Source organism: Cydia amplana, chromosome Z (genome assembly GCF_948474715.1).
Source record: "Cydia amplana chromosome Z, ilCydAmpl1.1, whole genome shotgun sequence".
Lineage (NCBI taxonomy): Eukaryota > Metazoa > Arthropoda > Insecta > Lepidoptera > Tortricidae > Cydia > Cydia amplana.
The window spans coordinates 18,158,367-18,183,159 of record NC_086096.1 but is presented as its reverse complement, the minus strand read 5'-3'; the positions used below and the strand labels follow the sequence as shown (position 1 = coordinate 18,183,159).

Sequence of the window (24,793 nt, the reverse complement as noted above, 5' to 3'; positions counted from 1 at the left end):
TGTTAATTACTTCATTTCTAATCGGGCAATCTAATAATACGAAGTCGTAACCTAAAAACACAACTGAGTCCTACATTTCGGGTATAAAACAATTCGAAAAATATGGTTATTTCTAAGTTTTTGCCAAAAACCGGTTCCGATCCCTGGTTTATGATGGTTCATTATTTCGTAAGTAGATTTGAGTAGTATTAGTAGCATTATTTTGTGAGTAGTTTTTCCTCAGTCACCCGCTGAAAAGGGTTCGAAACGTCGGGATGTAGTATAAATACGCGATATGATCCGCTTTAATAGTTTTATTTCATGAGTAACTATCGCGGTAACCGAAGACAATATTAGAATTATATTACCTAGTTATACACATCACACTATAATGTTCAAGCACATGGGTACGTGGTAATGCTTGTTCGGAAAACCGCAACGTTCGATTATACAGACAACTTCCGCTTTATCTACTAAGTCCTATATCAACAAACCGAAAGCTAACGGAGGCGGTTTCAGACTTAACATTGGCGGATTTGATTCGCCCGGAGCAAAAAAATCGGACGTCTATGTTTATAACTTTTACGTCACCCTAGGCCCGTAAGTGGGATTTTCTTCCCGCTACGCGAGAAGAAAATCTCACTTCCTGGCCAAGGCAAGACGTAATAAAACTTTAGACAAACCACGGGCGGTAATTCGTAAAGCCCCGGATCTCATATTTATGGCCCTCACCTCCCTAGGTATGTAATGTACTATTATAACCTTTCAGGAGCAATGAGAAGCGGCAGTTTTGTATGGTATGTATATTCGTGTTAATGAAGTCTCCGTTATTTGTTTTTAAATGAAATGACATGAAATACGTGTAAACTGTAAACGACAGGACAGAAAACACAGTCACCGATAAAAAGAGTAGTTTTTTAAAAACCTGTTTTAAAGCAGTTACCATTAAGTTTATAATCATATGTTTCGTAATATGTCGCTAGCTAATAAATATAAAGCTGCTCACCTGCTTTAAACAAAGGTTGTATCTGCCTCTGACAGTCTTATTCCAATGTCCTCTCGCCCTCCAGCCCTACGTGCACTATTTAGGGTATTCAATTGTGACGTGCAATGCTTTGTGTTGCTTGTACGGTCACGTCTGATAATATTGATACGGACAAAGTGCCAAAAATATGTATACCCTACCTTAATGTATGGGCAATAAGGTCGTATACACATACATTTAAATGCCTGCCAATCTCAAAGTGTGCTCCGCGAAGCCTCTTTGAGGGCTCCGGGAGAATAGGTACTTGTAATAACAAAAATATAAAATAGCTCTTCTATATACGCCTGATCCATTAGTGACGAACGGAATTTTTTAATATCCCCATGTTCATAATTATGCCCATCAAATATTTCGCTTTCCAAAATGGTTCCGTTACCAAAAAAGATTGAGAACCGCTGTGTCAAACTTATATAGAGACGTGGCGGTGCGAGTAGAGGTTATTTCATTTATTCAGGTACTTAAGAGTACTAATATGTGTATTTACATACACATACAATATTATTAAGTTGTCTAGTACCTGACTCTAATACAATATTGAAACAAAAATGGTCGATCGTAAAACATCATTAAGGCTTAAGGCCACTAAATTCGTGTTCTTCTCTCACTCTCACTGAGAGTAAGCGTGAGCGAGATGAAAGTGCGTGCCCGGGAGCGCAGACATCAATGTTTTTTAATTAATTTTTTTGTTCTTACATTTAAACAACAATTAAAGTTACCGATGCGTTCAATTCAAACATGATATTGTCGATTTTTTATATAATTATGGCAGACATACTTGGAAAATGGTCCGTATTTTATGGATCCTATAGGTACCTACATACTTTAAATTATCCCATTATTCAACTCATAAGTATCATGTATCACATAACACATTACACAAACAAGTTTTTTTATATATTGTAATGTAACAGAACCGGAAGATGTAAGTACGAACATAGAGAAAAAAATACATAGATTGCTCACTCCATAACAACATAACACTTTCCGGTCGGTGCTACATCTCAAGTAGGTAGCAGTACTGATAGTTCCGCTACTCGATGATATTAATTTCAGTGTCTACACTGAAATTAATAGTCTTTTTGGTATCAAAACTGATGTATGGAGTGAGGACTCTTGTCTTACTATATTTCTCTATGGTACGAATAACATTTACAATCCATCTACGGTTGAGGACACACGTGCTCGGATCATTAGTTTTTGATGAAAATGGATAAAATTAAGCCAAAATAAAATCTAAACAGTAGATACCTACGCGATGCCTCCTTTAAAAAATAATCGTAAATACATACTTGTACATATTAAAATTTAATAATAATTGAATGATTTTAAATAAATTTAAATAAATAAACATATTTATAGGTACTTTTGAACAATCTTACACAAATCGACCTATGTCCCATCCCACAGTAAGCTTGTGTTACTTTGAAGCGATATATACTAGGTATATAAATACTTATATAGAAAACATCCATGTTCAGGAACAAATAAATTAAGATTAGATTTAATGACACTGTCATAAAAACCCATCAAGACCTGTGGGCAGGAAACTGTAGAGCACAGGTAAGTACTAAGTACAAAAGAGCCACACTTAACATACGAAACACTCCGTACTCTCATGCAGCGTACTACGTAGGCGAACAACACGCGAACGCGAAGCGAAGCGATGCGGCGCGGGGTGAATCAATCCTTGATACCTATATAAGTGTCCTACGTGGGCGATCTCGTCGCGAACGCGAACGCGGTGGGCCCGCCGCGCGAGTTGTTCGCTTACGTAAGACGCAGCGTCAGTAGGTACGCCGTCAAACGGATAAATAGATGAGATGATTTGCTTGTCTGTGCCAGATGCACGGACACGGAGTGGAGCCGAGTGTAGCGAGCCGGTGCGGCTCGGCGGCTGGCGGTGCGACCGACAGCGCCGCGGGGCGCCGGCCCTCCGCGCCCGACCGGCCTCCGACATGCGCCACGGCAACACTCATGCGATTTTTCTATTAATGCGAATTCAATCCACGTTTTAGCATAATTGTTTTATAATGTGAATGATATACTCACTGAAGCGTATTTCAAATAAAGTGACCCATTTGTTGTTGTAGCTCTATAATTAATCTTGACAGAAAATACTGACTTCACATTGCAGTTTGAAATGTAATTGAAATTGTAAGAACAAAATAAATTACTTTCTATGAAAATAATTACTATTTCGATTATAGTCATTTATTGACAACCATAGTAGGTACATCAGATAACAATTACATCAATTAGAGCCAACACGTAAAAATACTTGACGCGGAAGAGTTACATTCTGGTCTTTTACCATTTGAAGCTTTGTCTTAACTTTGATTTATTTTGATATATATATATATATATAATGTAAAATGATCCAACGTTGGTCGAGATAAATGTTTATGACCAGTGTTACGGTGAGCCGTACCTGACGTGGCTAAATCGCGTCATGATTCGCGCTGCCCGCGGCTGCCGATGCCGCCCCGGAGGCTATCTGCGAACAAACGGCACACTCAAGCCACATCGACTGCCTTCGACCAGCCAGGATACTGTCTCCTCACAACAGTGCCCTGCTTACAAATGTGCAAGTATTGACACTGCGTTTGTGATAGTTCCTGAGCGAAGACAGTATATTAATCAAAACATATATTAGTAACGACAATAAGATAAACTACAATATGAATATCTTGACAATAAGATAAACTTTACACTGACATTGTAGTATCATGCATGCAAGTCAAATGAAAGTTAATAAATGTCTTATTTACTTATTTGAAGTTTTGTTTTCAGTTGGTATCTGACTTTCTATAGAGAATGGCGCAATGCTGAAATACTAAATGCAAAGTCGAAATATATGTGTGTACCTACTAGAGCAAAATAAATTAATCCACTTAAATACAATTTTATTATAGTTAACTACGTATATACTACGACGACACGACAACTCACTCCCCATACCTATGTTCTCTCTCAGCCATTTTTAAATTGCACCCCATCTTCTTCTTCTTTGGAACCTACAAACACATTGTATTTCGAACTAATACCTAAACACCAACCACATCTCAATGTTCTCGAAGCTACTATAACCAAGTGTATTTGACGTTCGCCTAAATTGACGGCGACATGAATAGGTAACGCGGTCAAACCATTATACATATGCAATCGTACATTGCTGAGATATATCGAGATGCTTCTTGGTCGGTCAATAGATACTCGTGCATTCAAGGATTCGACCTGATGCATGTTATTGCTCGGAACTCGGCAAGTCTGCAAGCTTTATTTCAATATACCTAAATTTAAATAATAAAAAACATAAGGGTTCCTTTTGTACCTTTTTGGTACGGAACCCTAAAAAACAACATATCATTCAAACCGGAGGATAAATTAAACTCACACGATATACCTACATTTGTTACAGTTACGAAAATCATGTTATCATGAAAATGTCACAAAATCTGTGTAAAGATGCCTCCTCTAGCTCCCTTTCGAATAAGCAAATTCCTAACGTAGCTGCAATATATCCAATAGGATAGGTAATAGAGGTATTTGTATCGTAAGTTCAAAGAATGTTTTGAGGACTTTCCTCACAATCTCGTTTAAAGCTAGGGTACGGTTAACACACGTCACGAGTGCTTTTCGAGAGGCACTACTGGCTGAACCGGTTCCATCAATTGGATATTAGTAAACTGATATTAGTATACTAGATACTTCTGGACAGGGCCGTCTTAAGGTCTAAACCAAGTTGGGCGCCGGGGTTCGAACTAACTAATTTACTATGGAAAATGAAAAATAATTTATTATGGAAGAGGAATATGGTAGTACTTATTTTCCCAGACAAAATCGCGGGCAGATGCTAGTAATTTTATATATACATAGGTACCTTAACGAACTGCTATCGAGATTTCAACGTTGTTGCTTCAGTAGTTTTGGGTCTACGGAATTCATATTCTGTGACGGAGACAATTAGTCAGTCAATACAAACTCTTCTATATTTTATGGACGATCAGTTGGTTACTGAATAGAATAAAAATCGTGGTTGTTTACTATTTCGTGGTACCGAATTTGTGTTTTTTTTAGTTGTAGACCACTAAAATATTTTTTTAATACAAACATATGTATATTATTAAAATATCAATACATGTGCTGGCAAACTTCTTGAACAAGTGAGCTGGCCTGTAAGTTCGTTTAATCCTATCATAATTTGCGCGACACTATTATACCATTTATACCTATGGGTAGAACTATGTAAAAACTCGTATACCTATTGTAAAAGTTCTATACCAGTAGCTATTGCAAAATTTAGAAAGAATTGGGAATCAAGAAGTATCAAAACGCCGCAAACGCATCTGATTATAGGTACGTACTAGGCTAGGAATTATGCAGGCGGTCATTACCCATATATTTACCCCGCCATTGGGCGGAATCCCATCCAGCGGATACAGTGCAGATCGGCTAAAGTTCGTTAGCGGACGATTAAGCTCGTTAACCTTTGTACGTGCCGGTCGATGGAATTTTAAAAGCATATTTTACGGATTGTCAGAATGAGGCTTAGGTCGCATATATGCACACACAATATCCTCGCGCAGCGCGGTACGCACTAAATTTGAATAGGTAGCTTCAGTATTTTTAGGGTTCCGTACCTCAAAAGGAAAAAACGGAACCCTAATAGGATCACTCGTGCGTCTGTCTGTCGTCCGTCCGTCTGTCACAGCCTATTTTCTCCGAAACTACTGGACCAATTAAGGTGAAAATTGGCACACGTATGTAAGTTTGTGACCCAAAGATGGACGTGTAACTTAAATAAATGAATTTTAAATATAGAGGCCATTTTTGGGGGGTAAATGAGAAATAACAAAAATAAAGTTTTTCAAACTAAATCGTGTTACATATCAAATGAAAGAGCTCGTTGTAAGAATCTCAAATATATATATTTTTAGGATAAATAGTTTAGCAGTTATTCAAGAAAATAGGCAAAAAATGACCATTCTGCGAAACTAGTGGGTCTAAAATTTTGAAAAAAATACACAAAATAGTTCTTTACCTATAGGACAGGAAAACCTATTAAAAATGTACAGTCGAGCGTGAGTCGGACTTGATGTACGGAAACCTTGGAACGCGAGGCCGACTCGCACTTGGCCGGTTTTTAGGTACAGCCTTGCTGTGATCGTTTTGTACAGTTTTTACTTCCAAATTAATTTATTCGTTCATAAAGTTTAATATTTTAGGTTATTATTGGGTACTACACAACAGAAACGAATATCCATGCTCATCAGCTCATGACAAAAAATTAATCAGCTTTTATTGTGAAGTATCCATCAGTGGCGGCGCGTCAAACATATACATATCCATAGGCAAGCCGGGGCCAATTTGGCTTACATATTTCCTTTACAACTCTCCTCAAACGTCCAAAAACAGGCAAGCCGGTGGGAGTCGAGTTTTATGGACGCGCCGCCACTGGTATCCATCTACAGGTATGTAAACAAACCACAATACGGTATTTTATTGGGCAAGAACATTAAAATCATCTATCTATATGGAACTATTCGTCTCGTTTTAGGTACTTTACAAGGGCGAGCTAATAGCAAATGTGTATTACCAAACTAATATTAAATAATCAAACTTAGTGCCGCTTCATTGTTACGTTGAGTAAGTACAATACATGAGAGTTAGTGGGTGTAGAAGAGACAGAAGCTTAGCTCTAGGTGCTATCACGCTCCGCGATTGTTACGCCATTTCGAGTCCTAGCTAAAGTGGTTGTTCCATACTTAAGCTATGCAATGTCCAATTTAGCTAGATCCTTAAATGGCGTAACAATCATGGAGCGTGACTGTACATGAAATCTGATAACTTTTTGACCTGCATACAAAGATACCTAAAGGCTTACGAGCACTTCATGAATTGGAGAAGCGTTAAAAAAGTGAAGTCGCTGTCGGAAAACGTATGTTTGGCTTATTTCAGTGAAATGTCTAAATCATTACAACCTTCCACACTTTGGAGCAATTACTCTATGCTTAAATCAGTGATGAATACAAAGCATCAAGTGAACTTGAAAAACTTAATAAATACTTACCAATAATAAACCTACATTTCTCGTGTTTGACTTTCCTCATAGTCGAAATGAAAAGTAGAGTGTTTAACTCGGGTAAAAGTAACCATCTCACCCTCGAACTGTTGGCGCTCTCTCTTCGTTCGAGCGCCAAAATATCTCGGGTGATGTGGTTCACTTTCCACCCTTGGTTAACAATCTACTATTGGTGGGATTTCACTTGTTTTTGTAATTTTTCTTTATTTTTTGGGGTGTATTTCTTGCACATGAGAGGTGCCTTTTTCACAGCCCTCTTTCTATCTTTACATCTCATCTACTTATTATTTTATCTAGCAAGAAATTAAGTTTTCACCTCAGCAGCTCGAGCAAGGGTACTTTGCTACTTAAAAACAGTGAGCAAAATCGCATTTTGCTCACTGAGTGAGACAAAATGACATTCAAGTGACCTTAATATTCAAATGTCATTTCAACATGCGGGGTCTAATACAAGTTCGAAATACTTGGATTCTATTATCTCTGTCCCTTTCACGTCTTTAGCAAAAATAAAGAGACAGAAAAAATTCAACGGTACATTGACGGTTTATAATAGACCCCCGAAAAACGTCAGAACGCATCGTTCCAAAATACATTCGAGTATGGATTCTTAATAATTAATTAATGAAAATAAAATTTAAGATTTCATAAAAAAGGGGTCATCCATTAATTACGTCACACGTTTAGGGGTAGGTCAAGAAAATCTGACATGTTGTGGTTGTGACATGGAGGAGGGGGAGTCAAAAACATTGTGATGTCACTTTAACTTCATCAGTAGCCGAAAATTAATTTATATTTTTTTATTCGCTGTTAAATAATGAGATTTTGGATGTAACTTTCGTTGTGTTATAAAATTACTAATATTTATATATCAAAATATTTTTTCATTAAAAAATTAATGCCGAGTTAATATTGTCGATTTCGTTGAAAACAAAATTGCCTAAAATGTGACGTCACACCAGGGGGGGGAGGGGTTTGCAAAATGTGACCAAGTGTGACAAGGAGGGGGGGAGGGGTAAAAAAGCGGCCAAGTGCGAGTCGGACTCGCCCATGAAGGGTATTTAGGCGATTTATGACGTATAAAAAAAAACTACTTACTAGATCTCGTTCAAACCAATTTTCGGTGGAAGTTTACATGGTAATGTACATCATATATTTTTTTTAGTTTTATCATTCTCTTATTTTAGAAGTTACAGGGGGGGGGACACACCTTTTACCACTTTGGAAGTGTCTCTCGCGCAAACTATCCAGTTTAGAAAAAAATGATATTAGAAACCTCAATATCATTTTTGAAGACCTATCCATAGACACCCCACACGTATGGGTTTGATGAAAAAAAAATTTTTGAGTTTCAGTTCGAAGTATGGGGAACCCCAAAAATGTATTGTTTGTTTTCTATTTTTGTGTGAAAATCTTAATGCGGTTCACAGAATACATCTACTTACCAAGTTTCAACAGTATAGTTCTTATAGTTTCGGAGAAAAGTGGCTGTGACATACGGACGGACAGACAGACGGACAGACGGACAGACAGACAGACAGACATGACGAATCTATAAGGGTTCCGTTTTTTGCCATTTGGCTACGGAACCCTAAAAAACCTAGAAATTCGTGTGACGTAATTAATGGATGATCCCAAACTGATAAAAACACTATATTTTACATTATTTATTGTACGATTAAAATAATGAACTCAAAAACTACACAGAATATCACGTAAAATAAATAATTATAGTTTTAACAATCTCTTCTATAGTTTACATTAGACGTGTGCGCCGCGCCGGCGCGCCGCCGCCGCCGGCCTTTTTTGCCACGCCGCCGCCGCCGATAAATGATCGGCGTGAAATCGGCGTGACCTTGTGTGTTGTTAACTTAGCTATTCCGAGTTGGTATTTGGATTACAATATGGATTTTTTGTATAATATATGTTACAGTTGTCAAATATACATCAATTATTAATTAAATAAAACGGTATAGCCAGTTGCACAAACTATTTGACAGACCAATTAAAGTAACTGAGTAATCCTAAGTATTCAAGAAAGATGAGGGAGCGATAATTATAAAGTAGGATTTTTTCCTGTTAATTGTGAATTCACATTGCCTCAACACATACGAAGGCAGAATTCTCCATCATGAAAAGACTTACAATTAACTAGGAAATGAAAACAGGGCTCATTTAGTGGAGTCAAGCAAAAATCTGAGAACATTGGCGTGCGAAAACTCTCGAGACCCTGAGTTTCCTAAAAAAAGTCGTGAGCCAAAAATATCTAGAAGAAAGAGAGACAGAGTGACAACACTGTAGATTCACTGTCAATCTGGCGAACAGCGCAAATGCTTGCCCCGCGGAAATGTGCAAGCTGTAAATGGGTAAAGCAACATTATCTTGTCACTCGATGCTATAAGTTCTTTTAACAAACTGTGCTACTATTGTCGCCTTCCTGACGGGGTTGACATCAAGAAATACATCGAAATAGCGACTCTTCTGAAGAAAATTGAAGATGAAAGTTCTAAGAGAGAGGTCTTAAGACCAACCATTCCAAGACCAAAGTAAGGCGATTACGTAAAATCGAGCTAAGATATAAGGTCTTGGGTTGATAAACAGTGCCGGTGGTTGCACCGCCGAGATATGCCGCAAAGCTGGCATGGCTAAGAATAAGAATGCTATGGCTAAGGCTAACCTCGACAAGATCTGGAAGAATACAGGTATTCGACGTGCAACTAAAGTGCGCTTTGTACGAGCTCTCGTATTTTCAATATTCCAGTATGGTGCCTGTGCCAGACAAAGTACATGTGGTCGTAATACTCAGCAATGTGAAAACGAGAAAGAAGATGCGTCTCAGTGAGCCTGGTGCTTACTGCTTGTACGACAAGAAACCCAATAAATAGAAGTCATAGCATTCCACTTTGTCTAGCAAACTTCAAGAATATTTGGCGTTTTGCTTTGTTAAAGTGCGTCATTTTTAATCATGAAAAAATCTGTAACTCTCAGTTACAGACCGAATCGAAGGTCATTGGGACCAGGTAACCCCTTAATGCAAGCCAGTTAGTAGAGTAATTTAAGTTATTATAGCTACGCTACATTCATTTACAAACCCTTTTTTACTCACAATCTATTCAAAACTATACGTAGTTCACTGACTAGCAATCTAGATTGATAAAATTTTCAAGAAAAACAAAAAAATAATGTTTTTTCTTTAGAAACCTGAAAGTCAAGGTCACGCCGATTTCACGCCGAAAACACGCCGCCGCCGCCGATTTTTTGGCAAACGCCGCCGCCGATCATTTTTTAATCGGCGCACACGTCTACTTTACATATAGTAAGTATCCGCAATTCGGACCGTATCTTACAATGTTTTTTTTTACAAAAAAAAGTTGTCGATTGAAATGTCAATCAATTGATGGTCGTTGTTTCCATATATTACCTATTTAACTTAAATTTACTACGTTTTGTTTTTGTGTTTGATTGTGGTAATTCAACTTAATTGTTAGTATATCTGAAGAAAGCATGAGTGAATAGGTAAGTGATGAAGGAGGATTACATTTTTCAGGTTGTCTAATATGTTCTCACTGCTGAGGTGAAAAGTTTTGTGAACTACACGAGATCAAAGTTATTTACATCTCGTGCGCTTTTGAGTCCCTTACTACGCTCAAGATTCTAAATTAGACTATAGAATCTTTCGCTTGCACGGGACTCAAAATAAGCACTCGAAGAAATATCAAACTTTGATCTCTTGGTGTACAAATAACTATTGTACCTATTAGAAAAGAAAACCCATTCAAACCTCCATCCCCTAAAGAAAAATCTTTTAAGTACTAGTATATAATCTAAGTAATTTAATATGACCAGTAGTAACGAAATTATATTTACCAGTTTTGCGGTACCAAATTTTACGAGCAGATGAGGGTTCGCATAAAAAAGTTTCAAGTGTACCTGTGGATCCGGTACTATCTAGTAGGTACTTATGCTATAATATGTACCTTGGATACAATGTTGATAGTAAGTAGCGACTTACACAAAAAGTACGGAGTATACTCGTATTCAAACAAATCTACCTACCTAAATTTAAATTTAACCGTGCCCTTTGGTGGCTTTGGTTAAAGGGCGTCACACAAGGCGAACATAATATTTCATGCTATGCATGATAGCTGATGCATGAATATAAAATATTATTGCTTTTGCCCGCGACTTCGTCTGCGTAGAACAAGTTCCAGCAGTTAAAGTATAGCGCCTGGATAAAATCTAATGGCAGTAATTTTGAGCATAATATGAAAATTTATAGTTTTTAGCCGTTTTTAATAGTTCATACAAACTGTATGGTGAGCGATATACATTCTCAACGTAAAATCGGTAAAATATTGTAGTATCCTCGCCGCGTGTGACGCAAGTAACGCTGCGTCTTACGTAAGCAAACAACTCGCGAACGCGAAGAGAAGCGGCGCGGCGCGGCGCGGCGCGGTGGGCTTCGAATCCGTCCTACCGCGTGACAGGCATAGCTAGGGTTTGCACGACGGATCCGAAATGTATGGGAAGATCCGCGGATCCGGATCCAGATCCGGATAATTGCATACATTTCGGATCCGGATTGCAAACCCTAGGCATAGCCTAATGTGGTTGTGGGGCCACAGGAAATTTAGAACTGTTAATAAGGTTTTTTCTTTTTAATTAGATATTATTCTTATTCTTATAGTTATGTTTTTTTTTATTGTGTTACAAAGTCATACGACGGACAATACCAGGAAGGGTAGTCAAATAAGTATTTATTTTAAAAAACCAAGCCGCACATAACACACACAATGTTATATTTTGTGAATAAAACGAATTAAAAATTTTTTTTCCAAAATGTTACATTAAAAAAAAAAGTAAGCCGCACATAATGCAAACAATGTTACTTATATTTGTGAATAAAACGATTTTTTTTCCAAATATGTATGTAGTAATATTTAATTAAAAAATCAAGGCGTACATAACACACACAAAGTTATATTTGTGAATATCGCGAATTAAAAAAAAAGTATTTCCAAACTGAAATACTTATTTTTTATAACTAAGCCGGTCATAATACACACACAATGTTATATTTGTGAATAAAGCGAATAAACAAAGTACATAATTATTTCCAATAAGTCATATTTATTAAAAAAAACCAAGCCACATAAAATACACAAGGTTTATTGTTATAAACTAGTATAGGTACTAGTTAATAAAACAAATAAAAAGAAAGTATTTCCGGAATTATTATTATTTTTGACGACCCGTCTGGCCTAGTGGGTAGTGACCCTTCCTGTGAAGCCGATGGTCCTGGGTTTGAATCCCGGGAAGGGCATTTATTTGTGTGATGAACACAAATATTTGTTCCTAAGTCATGGGTGTTTTCTGTACATATACCTAAGTATGTATTTATCTACATATATAAGTATGTACATAGTCGCCCAGCACTAGCACCCATACACAAGCTTTGCTTAGTTTGGGGCTAGGTTGATCTGTGTAAGATGTCCCCTAATATTTATTTATTATTTATTTATAAAAAATACCTACAGCATTTTTTCTATGACAGTGACTCCACTGCTATCACTCAGAATTTGAATATTAGAATCAGAATAAGTATCTAATTATCCTCGCTATATTGGTTGTCCCATACTTATGCTATGGAATGTCCAATTTAGCTAGAACCTTAAATGGCGTAACATTCACTCAGCGTGACTGTACATATGGTTTACGTGCCTGCCTAAGTTGGTGACCTAAGACAGACATATTAGCGTAAATACATAAAATTTTAACATGTGGCCTCTTTTGGGGGGTGCCAGGTACTTACCGCACTAGAATGTAGGTTGTTCCATTATTTTTATTGCAACACATTTTTTTTAGTTATTCATACAAAACCAGAGGAAAGAAAAAGGTGATCAGAGGAGAGAGGGGTAAGCTGAATTTATTTTAAATTTGTAAGAATCACGTGGGGCACCATTACAAAGCTCGCAAAAAATTGATTCGATGGACTGATTTAGAGGTAACTATTTTTATAATTGTGGGTTGGAGGTGGGAAGAATAAGATGAAGATTCTAGAAACCAGCCTACGAAAACCAAATTGGACGAAAACCTAATAACAAACAAACCTAAACCCACATATGTGACGTTCCACGGCAAAAGATACCTTATGGCACTTGGCGCTTACATCGTATAGCGCCGCAATAATAATAGCGCGCGGCGGCGGAGCGGCGTTAATAATAGCGTAAGCGCCAACGGCCATAAGGTACCTTTATCCGTGGGACGTCACATATATATCCTGTATTGTACGAGTGAACCCCAGTGGGAAGACTAGAAAGTCATAATCATAGGAGTCTAGTCTAGAATAATGTTGTAAATAAGTGATTTGTTTTTTTGATGTTGCATGCTTCTAAGAGTTTTTTGAGCTTGTTTTTCTTAAACCTGTTCAAAATAATTTTTCGAAATTACATCTTTGATTTTTCTGTAATCTCCGCATAAAAGTAAAAGTTAAATATTCAGACATCCCCTTTACTACATAGCCTGATATCCGCACTTCTCTTGGGTTGTGTATTACCAAAACTAAGCCAGTTTTTGTATTTATTGTACATATTATTGATTCAATACGTATTTTATTTAGGTTGGAGTAAAAGAGGATTTTCAATGAGCAAATGCTTAAATATACATTAAGAAACTTTAATGATAAACATTGCTTTAGTATTCATGCCATGAGATATGACACATTACAAAGCTGGCAACTCCTCTAATTTGAAGGAAACCAGTGCAATGACCCATCCCATCTATACCCATCAATATAATTTAGATGCATCTCTAAATACTAAATAAAAGAAGGTATTAGTCTGTGATCATAAAATGGCGTTGAACTTTAACACTCTTGAATATAAACCAAGCAACACACCTATACATAATATTATATCCACTAATAGGTAACTCAACCTATAGAGTCTTTGCGGAAAGAGAAGAGTCGTGGAATATATGAGAACCAATACCTTCTACAACTCTTCATCTCTTTCCGCACAGACTACATTCAAAAGCATAAATTGCAATCAATTTAAACTGATCAAGCACATGATGACTCTAATATTACAGCTACGTAAACTCATTTACGATATGATATAAGGGATATAAGGAGGCTGAAGAATATTGTAGGATAAGGAAGAAAAACATAGGAAAGTCTAGAGATGATTAAATTAATTGACTGAGATTTTTACTAAATCCATATCCTTAATCTGATAAGACTTTCTAGATACTAAATTGAACCAGTAAAACAATGAATTTGTTAAACAAAGTCAAGAGAAAAATCTAACATAAAATGTACTCCAATAACACACCTGTCTCAAGCAAAACATACCCTTTAGAGGCTTATGGCAAATGATTGCAAATACTTACTGCCTGCCTTTCGATGAACTAGGTTGGTTAAGTATTTCGTCCATTCTGTTTGAAGGAGCATGGAAGCTTCACGAACTAATTAGATTTTTATGCCTTCGAAACTTGGCTTCACTTTTACAACGCAAAGTTCGATAACAACGTATAAAACGAAACCTAATAGTACTATCGAAAGGAAATAATTTCAAAATGTCTCAAAATAGAATTGGAAAAAAACTGTGATGAAAAATATTAAAGAAAAACAATAAAAACACTTGGCACGCACTTTCCATTAACACAAACCGACTACACGAGAAATTAGAATCTAACTCAACTGACAGTGACAAACGATGGTCAAATGTCAACGTCAAAACATTACGTGCAAAGACGTATACGTGATAACAGGGGCACGTTCGGAATTAAGTAATGTAGGGCATAGGTCATTGAATCTAGTATTTTTTGAAATAGGTATCACTGGTCGTTATAGTCTAAGATAGACAGGTGACTTTTTATCGATAATTGCACTCATCTGTCTGACGCTTGAATTATACATCAAAATGATGGTAATTTTATTGCAAATACAGTGGCATCATAGGGTTGCCTGCGAAAATCCGGTCACAAATAAGGGTTGCCAGGCTTTTAAATGAAATAAGAAGGGAATTCACCATCATTTTGATGTATAATTCAAGCGTCAGATAGATGAGTGCAATTATCGATAAAAACTCACCTGTTTAAATACGGCAACTACTAATAGTGATCGGAAAAAGATAGGCAACCTAGTTGATTTATGTTGTACAAGTTGTATACTTTCCATTGGAACTTATTTCGTTTGTCAGACAGATCGGTGAAATTTGAAGAAAAATATTTTGTTTTCAAAAATTAATGAAATATAGCCTTGACCATATTTATTTAGGCAACCCTATTTATTTATGTTCAGGAACATATTTTCTTTCATAATATGTAAGTTTCATCCGTCAGACATATCGGTGAATGTCGACCATACAATGCCGGATCTCCTACTATTATTGTGTTGTGCCAATAATTTACTGATTGTTGCATAGAATATTGTAATCATTTAGTGATAAGTTCATAGTCTGTTCGGAAAGAGAAGAGTCGTGAAATGTATTGGGCCCATAGAGATAACATGTAAACTAGAGACGCTATCTCGAACAAATTCTGTCCGCCATTTTCGGCGTTTGACGTCTGTCACTAAGGGTGAAATCACATCTGTCAGCAAAGAGTAAAGTAAGTATATTCTGTCAGCATCGAGCCGCATGCCGCATTTTATATATGAGAAATCGCTCGTTAGTATGAAGATGCGTACCTACGCATCGGAAAGCTAAAAGCATGCGTACGCATCTTCATACTAACGAGCAATTTCTCATATATAAAATGCGGCTCGATGCTGACAGATGTGATTCCACCCTAAGGTGAAGAATAAGCGTATCTAGGCCAGAGGCGAAACTGTTATGACAGCTGCTCATATTCTGCCTACGTACAGGGTTTATTTTTAATGACCTGCAATATTATACGACGTGAATATATCATTGAGGTATATATACAAGAGACGACATCTCGAACAAAATGTTTCCGCACCTCAGAGAAGTGCATGCACTTCTTTGCTTTTAGTACGTCACCGACCACTGACGAGATGCCACACATGTACAGAAAAATAAAAATATATATATAAATTAAAAAATACCTTCGTGCGTGTTAAAAAGTTGCATCAATAGCACAAGAAAATATAATAAAAGGGGTGGAATAACATTTCACCGGTAAGCAATGCAATAACTGTTGATTTACTATTATTTAGTTTTCAAAGTAAATGTTTGGTCGTAGAAAAAGTATTGTTTGTTTAACTGAGTCAAAAAAGACTCGTGGCGTCTTTATTAACAATTTTCGGCTTCGCATGCATGCATGCACTCAAAGAGTAAAGTAAGTATATTCTCAGAGGTGCGGAAACATTTTGTTCGAGATGTCGTCTCTTGTACAGGGTGGCCAACTTAGAGGTATACAACTTTTTTTTGTCGCCATTTTATTTAGGCGGTAAATATGACAGTTATTGCATGAAAATTAGTTTGTGTAGATACGGCAAATTTATTATGGAGCGTTTTACGACGGAGCAACGTGTTTTAATCATTAAAAACAATAGAAACATTAAAATTAACGTTTCCCGGTCGATTAATTTCGAGAAACGGTGACATTGACTGGTCTCCAAGATCGCCTGATTTAACAGCTCCTGACTTTTTTCTGTGGGGCTATCTAAAGGGACGTGTCTATGCTAATAGGCCAACGAACCTTCAGCAATTAAAACAAAATATTCGAAACACTGTCGCTGAGATAACGCCAGAAATGTGTGAAAAAGTGATGAAAAACGCGATGAAAAGGGTTCGCATCTGCCATGCTGCTAGAGGTGGACATTTGTCTGACATTATTTTCCATGTGTAATTGCTGACCCTACATATTATATTTAACAAGGAATACTTAATATTTTTTATGTTTTATAGAATACAATTTCAAAAATAAAGTGTATATACTTGGTCAACCAGATCGTGACAGTAGAAAAAGGCGGCAAATTTGAAAAATGTAGGCGCGAAGGGATATCGTCCAATAGAAAATTTGAATTTCGCGCCTTTTTTTACTGACAAGATTTGGTTGACCAGCTATACCTCTTATTTGGCCACCCTGTATATACCTCAATGGAATATATAGGTGATACCGAGCAACTTTTCTAATGGGATCAACCACTAAAACGCAAACTTGAATATAATTTACCTTTTTTTAATTTACTTATATATCGCAGGAGTGAAAACGAGGATTCTTTCCTAAAATATTATTTCTATACAATATTCTAAGTATAGCTGGTCAACCAAATCATGTCAGTAAAAAAAGGCGCGTAATTCAAATTTTCTATGGGACGATACCCCTTCGCGCCTACATTTTTCAAATTTGCCGCCTTTTTCTACTGTCAATATCTGGTTGACCAAGTATACATACTAGTATCATGAACTATAGCTGGTCAACCAAATCTTGTCAGTAAAAAAAAGCGCGAAATTCAAATTTTCTATGGGACGCGATCCCTTCGCGCCTACATTTTTCAAATTTGCCGCCTTTTTCTACTGTCAAGATCTGGTTGACCAAGTATATATTAATTTTTTAACGAGTCATCACATTTGGAGTCCTCGATTAATTACGTCACACGTTTAGGGGGAGGGAGGGGGTCAATAAAATGTGACATGTTGTGACATGGGGTGTCAAAAACATTGTGATGTCACTTTAACTTCATTAGTAGGAGGGTTATTCGTCGACCGCCATTTTGGTAACATCGCCTCGTGATTCATTTCTTTGTTTTTGCTTATTAATATTGTTTAAAGTGTAATATTGATAGCGTATTATGCAGTAAACTAATGTGGAAGTGTGCAGATAATGAAAAAATAATCATGAAACGCGTTTAACCACCATTCTGGCGTCAACGCCGGGTAGCCCACGCGGGTTCTTGTAAAGTCCAGCTATCGCCTTACAAGAACTGAGAACCCAACTACTTACCGAACAACGTCGTGCTCTAGAGCATTTATTTTGGTATTTCTACCTCTAACCGTGGCTGGCTAGAGCCCTAGAGGCCATAATTTTATACTTTTATACCGTACACTGGCTGAATTTTATTACAAATAATCAAAATAATAATAATTCGATCCCACGTGGGATCCACTTTGACGTTGGCGAAATCATCGACAGTATCGATGGAGCCATATTACCCAAAGATTGATTGAACTTCATTAGTAGCCGAAAATTAATTTGAATTTTTTTTATTCGCTGTACAGTTAAATAATTAGATTTTGGATGTAATTTTCCCGGTGTTATAAAATTACTAATATTTATATATCAAAAATATTTTTTTATTAAAAAAATAATTTCGTTCGAAATTGCCTAAAATGTGACGTCACACCAAGTGTGATAAGGAGGGGGGGAGGGGTAAAAAACCTAGAAATTCGTGTGACTTAATTAATGGATGATCCCTTTGCTATTTGATTATCGGTAACAATTTTGCACTTACCACCCTTAATGTACCTAACATAAATATATTATAAAATACGTTATTATACTTATTACTACTAAAACATTCAATAAATAACGAGAAAAATATATATTTCGTAACTTTTGTGCAATTAACCAACAACGTATACAACCATTTCGTAGGTAGGTACCAATGTGTCACGTCTGTGAAAATTAATCTTTGCGCCGAAGAAAATGGCTTGGTTCCAGCCGCGAATGTTCGAAAGTGACGTTTCGTGATAAACTAAATATACTTGGGCTGATCTTGACAGTAGAAAAAGGCGGCAAATTTGAAAAATGTAGGCGTGAAGGGATATCGTCCCATAGTAAATTTGAATTTCGCGCCTTTTTCTACTGACAAGATCTGCTTGACCAGCTATAATAGTAAATCAACAGTTATTCCATTGCTTACCAGTGAAATGTTATTCCATCCCTTTTACCTTTTTTACTGACAAGATTTGGTTGACCAATATTATGCTGCGGGCTCAGCACGGTTCCATTTTTATCGACTATCACTATGCCCGTCACTTTCGCACTTACATACTTGTTAGAACGTGACAGGCATGGTGATAAATGATAAAAATGCGACCGTGCTACCAGGGCTGGTCAACCAAATCTTGTCAGTAAAAAAAAAGGGCGAAATTCAAATTTTCTATAGTACGATATCCCTTCGCGCCTATATTTTTCAAATTTGCCGCCTTTTTCTACTGTCAAGATCTGGTTGACCAAGTATACATGTACATTAAATACAGTCACGGCAGGGTGGTAACCAAGTGGTAACTATAATAAGAACTGAAATAAAATAGACTTGTGACAGCAGCCTGTGTCTCTTTCTAACAAGTACATCATTAAAAAACCTATCAAAATAAATAAAATCCTTGCAGTATTAATTATTAAACTTTTTATTTTAATGCTATTTGGCATTTGATCTATATTATAACAATTACTCAAGTGTGTCGCAACCACAGACATACGATTCCCGCTCGCGATGATTACGGCCGCTATACATATATAGTCCGTCAACCAAATCTTGTCAGTAGCAATGTAAAGCAAACTAAAGTAGGGCAACACTCAAAGAGCAGTATTGCGCTAAGAAAAGCAGCAATGTACGTCGACACCAAAAGAATTTTTTTTTCCGCTGAGCGCGCCCTGCGTACGTCAATTCAAATTGTCACTCGCGGTTTATTGAAAAAATTTGAAACGGACGGACAATTTAAAAGCGATGTTAAAACAATGTTAATCAAAATGATGAACAAATTTGAAGATATCAAAAACAACTCCCTATCGTAGTGCTTATATTCTCTTTGTTCCCTATCTATGTCTTCTAAGTTTACTAAAATAAAATCATATCAAAATGCAGATAATTAGATAGTGCATATATTTGTTATTTACAATATAATATGCCACTTGTTAATGTAAATTAGTGTACTCTTCTGGATGAATATGACATACCTGTGTAATTTTTTTGATTGGTATATATTGTAAAATAGGATTAATAAAACAACTGATATTTGGGTGTTTATTTAATTTAAAGGTAAATAAGATAAGGGTCACTTTAGCTTACACTATAATTCAGATCATTATTTGAAAAAATATAATGAAGTTACCAATGTTACCGGGTCACTTCAACCAAGCATAATACTCTGTAGTATTCTATTGCATCTTTGTAAATAGTCACAACTGATTGCTGAAAATATTAGACAGGTGGGCCTACGGACGGCTTCCAGGACACAATTTATGGTCTTGTTGGATAGATTTAGGCATACGTTTTAATTTTATTTATGCCTTTTAACCCTAAAACAAAAAAACTGAACATAATCTTAAAAGTTCGAAAGAGTTCTTCCATGTACTTGTCATAACCTCAATTTTTAGTAATGTTTACCATCAACGAGCATGATTGTACATTGTAGGCCCCTTAGCTTTGCTTATTCTCATTTAATGTATTGGTATTTAATGGTGACAGCAGAAATATCTCTTGAAACAGAAACGATTCAGAATGAAAACCAAATGAAAACAAATAAGGTGACGGCTGTCGTTCACGAATTTCACGATCCACATTCCACAGATAAAACACAGATGACACGCATTTTGGAATTATTCGAACACAGTGTTGCTAACCCGCGATTTTTCAAATTTGCCGCCTTTTACTACTGACAAGATTTGGTTGACGGACTTTAGCGTTGACTGACGTCACTAGAACGTTGTCTATGTAAACTAGACGTGTGCGCCGATTAAAAAATGATCGGCGGCGGCGTTTGCCAAAAAATCGGCGGCGGCGGCGTGTTTTCGGCGTGACCTTGACTTTCAGGTTTCTTAAGTAAAATCATTAATTTGTTGTTTTTCTTGACAATTTGATCAATCTAGGTTGCTGGTCAGTGAACTACGTATAGTTTTGAACAGCCCGTGAGTGAAATAGGATTTATAAATGAATATAAGTACTTCAATATAGGATAGGCATGAATGGCATGATAACTTGATTTCCCTAGTAACTGGCTTGCATTAAGGGGTTACCTGGTCCCAATGACCTTCGATCCTATCTGTAACTCTCCATTTTCTCATGATTTCCATGGCTTGTCGTATTAAAAATGACGAACTTTAACAAAACAGAACTCCAAATATCCTAGAAATTTGCTAGATATAGTGAACTGCTATGGTTTCCTTTTAACGGTTCTCTTGTCGTACCAGCACCAGGCTTACTGAAACGGATCTTCTTTCTCGTTTTCTCATTGCTGAGGATCGCGACCACATGTAATTTGTCTCCATTTCGCCCGGTCATAAGCTGTGTGCACGCAGCACACTGCCGCAAGCCGACCTCTTCATAGCGTTCGGCCATCTCACACATGCTCCAAGTCGAGCACGTTCGCCATGCATTCGGCCAAATTTCATGTGTTTCTCTACATCATGCATTGGAAACCGCATAATATGTCCGAAGAATCTAAGGGCTCACCATGGCATATTGTGAAGAGCTGAGATCTGAGCTCTGAGAATGGAGGAGTTTGTTCTTCTAGCTTTCCAAGGTATAAGTCTTCGTTAACACCACATCTCAAAAAGCGCCTACCTTTGCACTTTTTGAGGCTTAAATATGTACGAGTATTCTTTTTAATCAGAGGCGTCCAGGAAAACGATATCAGCACTAATTACTGTTGAATATTTTATGTTCATTCTTTCCATTCGCCCACTCTACTCGTCGGGAAGAATGGTGAAGCTATCGATCCTACATTACGCACAAATAAGCGTACGTTTTTTATATAACTATCTTTAAAAACACAGGGGGCGATTTTTGAATTTCGATCGCTCGATTTCGTGTTCTCCCTTTACTAGGCATTTAAATTCTACTAATATAATAGAAAAAGAGTGCTCAATACCACTAGATTTCCGATTTCTATCGCTCGTATTTCAAAAATAGCATTTCGCCGTTTTCCACAGATTTTCGAGTGACGAAATCGAGCGCTCGAAATTGTTCTTGTTTTTAAATAACATCACCCACTCAGGTAAGTAATTGATTTATGTTATTTATTATTATAAAAAAAAACATTGTGATAATTATTCAGCCTTAGGTTCTAAGCCATATATGTATATGTATAACCATAAGTAAAAATAAAATACATTTTAGGGTTCCGTATTTATTTACCTAGACGGTTCCTAAAAACACTAAAAATACGAAATACACATTAAATAGAGTATCTAGTAATTTTCTTATTTATTAAAAAAAGGTTTTAGAAACAATTTACTTTCTCAAGACTATAATTAAATGCTTAATCTTAGGTTTTCGTTTATTTTGTGCGCACATAAAACATGCACTATACTGCAGTTTTCGGTTAGGTACTAATAAAATGTACACCAACAATTATTATCTAAAACTACGTACACTTATAGTATTTTAAGATTAAGAAACAAAACAAACGGTTTGTTATAAATTAGTAGGCTTTTCTGTCTGAGAGCCTTACGCACACCATAATAAATATAATCATGTTAAACATCTCTTAAACAAATCGTGACACAATTTAACAGCATTATCAAAACAATATCATTTTCATCGTTGTCCGCTATAAGCTTAGAGCGTGAAAATGTTGAATGTAATTATATAAAAGGAAATGAACTAGTATTTATACATATCTAGTGAAGTAGGATCACTGACTAAACACATGACAGCTGAAGCACATACATAAGTATCTGCTTGGTGTCCCACAGCGGGCACAATAAATCAAAGAATACGGGAGGTTTTTCTGCTGAATATACGTTATACAGGGTGACATCTGAGTCGTGATCAGTAATATGTTTTTCACCTCAGCAGCTCGAACAAGGGTACTTTGCTACTTAAAAACAGTGAGCAAAATCGCATTTTGCTCACTGAGTGAGACAATATGAGCAAAATGCGATTTTGCTCACTCAGAGAGCAAAATGTGATTTTGCTCACTGTTTTTAAGTAGCAAAGTACCCTTGTTCGAGCTGCTGAGGTGAAAATTTAATTGTTGGTATATCTTAAGAAAACATGAGTGAATAGAGGTAAGTGATGAAGAAGGAATACATTTTTCGGGTTCCCAATATGTTCTCACTGCTGAGGTGAAAAATGTTGTGTACTACACGAGATCAAAGTTATTTACATCTCGTGCGCTTTTGAGTCCCTTACTACGCTCAAGATTCTAAATTAGATTCACTCGCTACGCTCGTGAATCTATTATAGAATCTTTCGCTTGCACGGGACTCAAAATAAGCACTCGAAGAAATATCAAACTTTGATCTCTTGTTGTACAAATAACTATTTCTAACTCCATAAACAACGAGCAATTTAATGCCCCTACTCTTACTAAAATCAGACAAGATTTTTTTTATTTTTTGTTTATTTTTTGTCATTTATTTTTCTTTTATAAGTGGATTTAGGATATTACAACGGCTTATTAAGATATTTAAATTAGTAAATTGAATCGCCTCTTTGAATCGGAACTGTCATTGACATCAATTTTGTCATTTGTCCCAGTTAGAAATAAAATTTACTTAATTTTTCATTTGAAACATCTTACAAAGCTGTTTAAATACCACATTGGCACTTGTAAAAGTAAAATAAATGACAAAAAATAAACAAAAAAATTAAAAAAATCTTGTCTGATTTTAGTAAGAGTAGGGGCATTAAATTGCTCGTTGTTTATGGAGATAGAAAATGGCACTGACTCAGATGGCACCCTGTATTATGAGTATTCTCCGGACAGTGTCGTGCCGGTCCGAGTTAGGTATTTGTGTAGAGTCAACACGTTTCTCCTATTTGCGGGCCTCTGCTAGCTGGCGCGGGTGCACGGATGCTCAATACTACTTTTCGTTAACCCGCTCACCTCACCCGCTCCGTGCAACCGCGCTAGCTAGCGGACGCCCTACAAGATATTAAGAGCCAACAGGAGCTAAGATTAAAATATTTTAGGTAAATATACCCGTCTCGCTAACGGAAGCGGCTCCTAAAACTAGTGCGATAAGGACAAGGCGAAAAATCCTGCGTAAAAATATCAAAAATCGAAATTCGTACTCGACTGTTTCCTCCTCCAAAACTTAACCAATCATAACCAAATTTGGAAATCTAAATGATTATGACATTATCTGTGTCGGACCGTTTTGATTTTTTGACTAATTGATGTCAGTTTTGAATAGCACGCCTCTCATTGCGGCATAGTCAATTAGGCCATTTTGGCCATTTTTGAAGGGCTCTAGCGCCTTAAAAAACAAAAATATCAAAAAAAGCAAAACGGTCCGACACAGATATTGACAATATTAATCTGTGTCGAAAAAATCATTGCTCTAGCTTCAAAACCCACGGAGGAAACAGTCGAGTACGTTTGTATGGAGAAATGACCACTCCTGTTGGCTCTTAACATAATTCTCTAGAAGTCTAGCTGGAAGTGTCCTGTCTAGCACATTCTTTAAATATACCTCCCAGGATAATTAGTTCGACATATTACACAAAGTGTGCAAAATTTGTAATTTTAATTTTGTAATTTTATTCACTAAGTCATTTTATATAAATACATTCTCTATTTTTAACATTTGTACAAAGTATAAAAATAATGTAAGGGTACATTTTACAAGAATAACAAATGTGGACGAGACGAGTCATACCCTCGGTCATACCATACATACACTTCTTGTGTAGCCAAAGCCCTTATCTATTAGTTATTTACTTTTAAAGTTACTTTAAACGTACATATTATAAACGATCACGCAATAAATGATCATGAATGTGTAAATATTGTACACGCATATAATTTAGCTCGTGTTCGATCGTCTAA

At 36.5% G+C, this 24,793-nt stretch overlaps 1 protein-coding gene and 1 long non-coding RNA gene across 3 annotated transcripts in view; one reads left to right on the top strand and one right to left on the bottom strand.

Moving 5' to 3' along the window:
• Positions 1-14,794, bottom strand: part of LOC134660808 (protein cycle) — a 59,182-nt gene extending 44,388 nt beyond the window's left edge. The window contains exons 1-2 of one of the 2 annotated variants that reach the window (XM_063516611.1): positions 14,493-14,794; positions 3,453-3,518 (exon numbers count right to left, since the gene is read on the bottom strand). In XM_063516611.1, coding sequence (XP_063372681.1) covers positions 3,453-3,475 — 23 coding nt within the window. In that variant the 5' untranslated portion in view covers positions 3,476-3,518; positions 14,493-14,794. The remainder of the gene's footprint in view (positions 1-3,452; positions 3,519-14,492) is intronic. The other variant, XM_063516610.1, reaches the window with a different exon arrangement.
• Positions 1-24,793, top strand: part of LOC134660854 (uncharacterized) — an 848,341-nt gene that overhangs the window by 818,230 nt on the left and 5,318 nt on the right. The gene's annotated exons all lie outside the window — the stretch shown is intronic.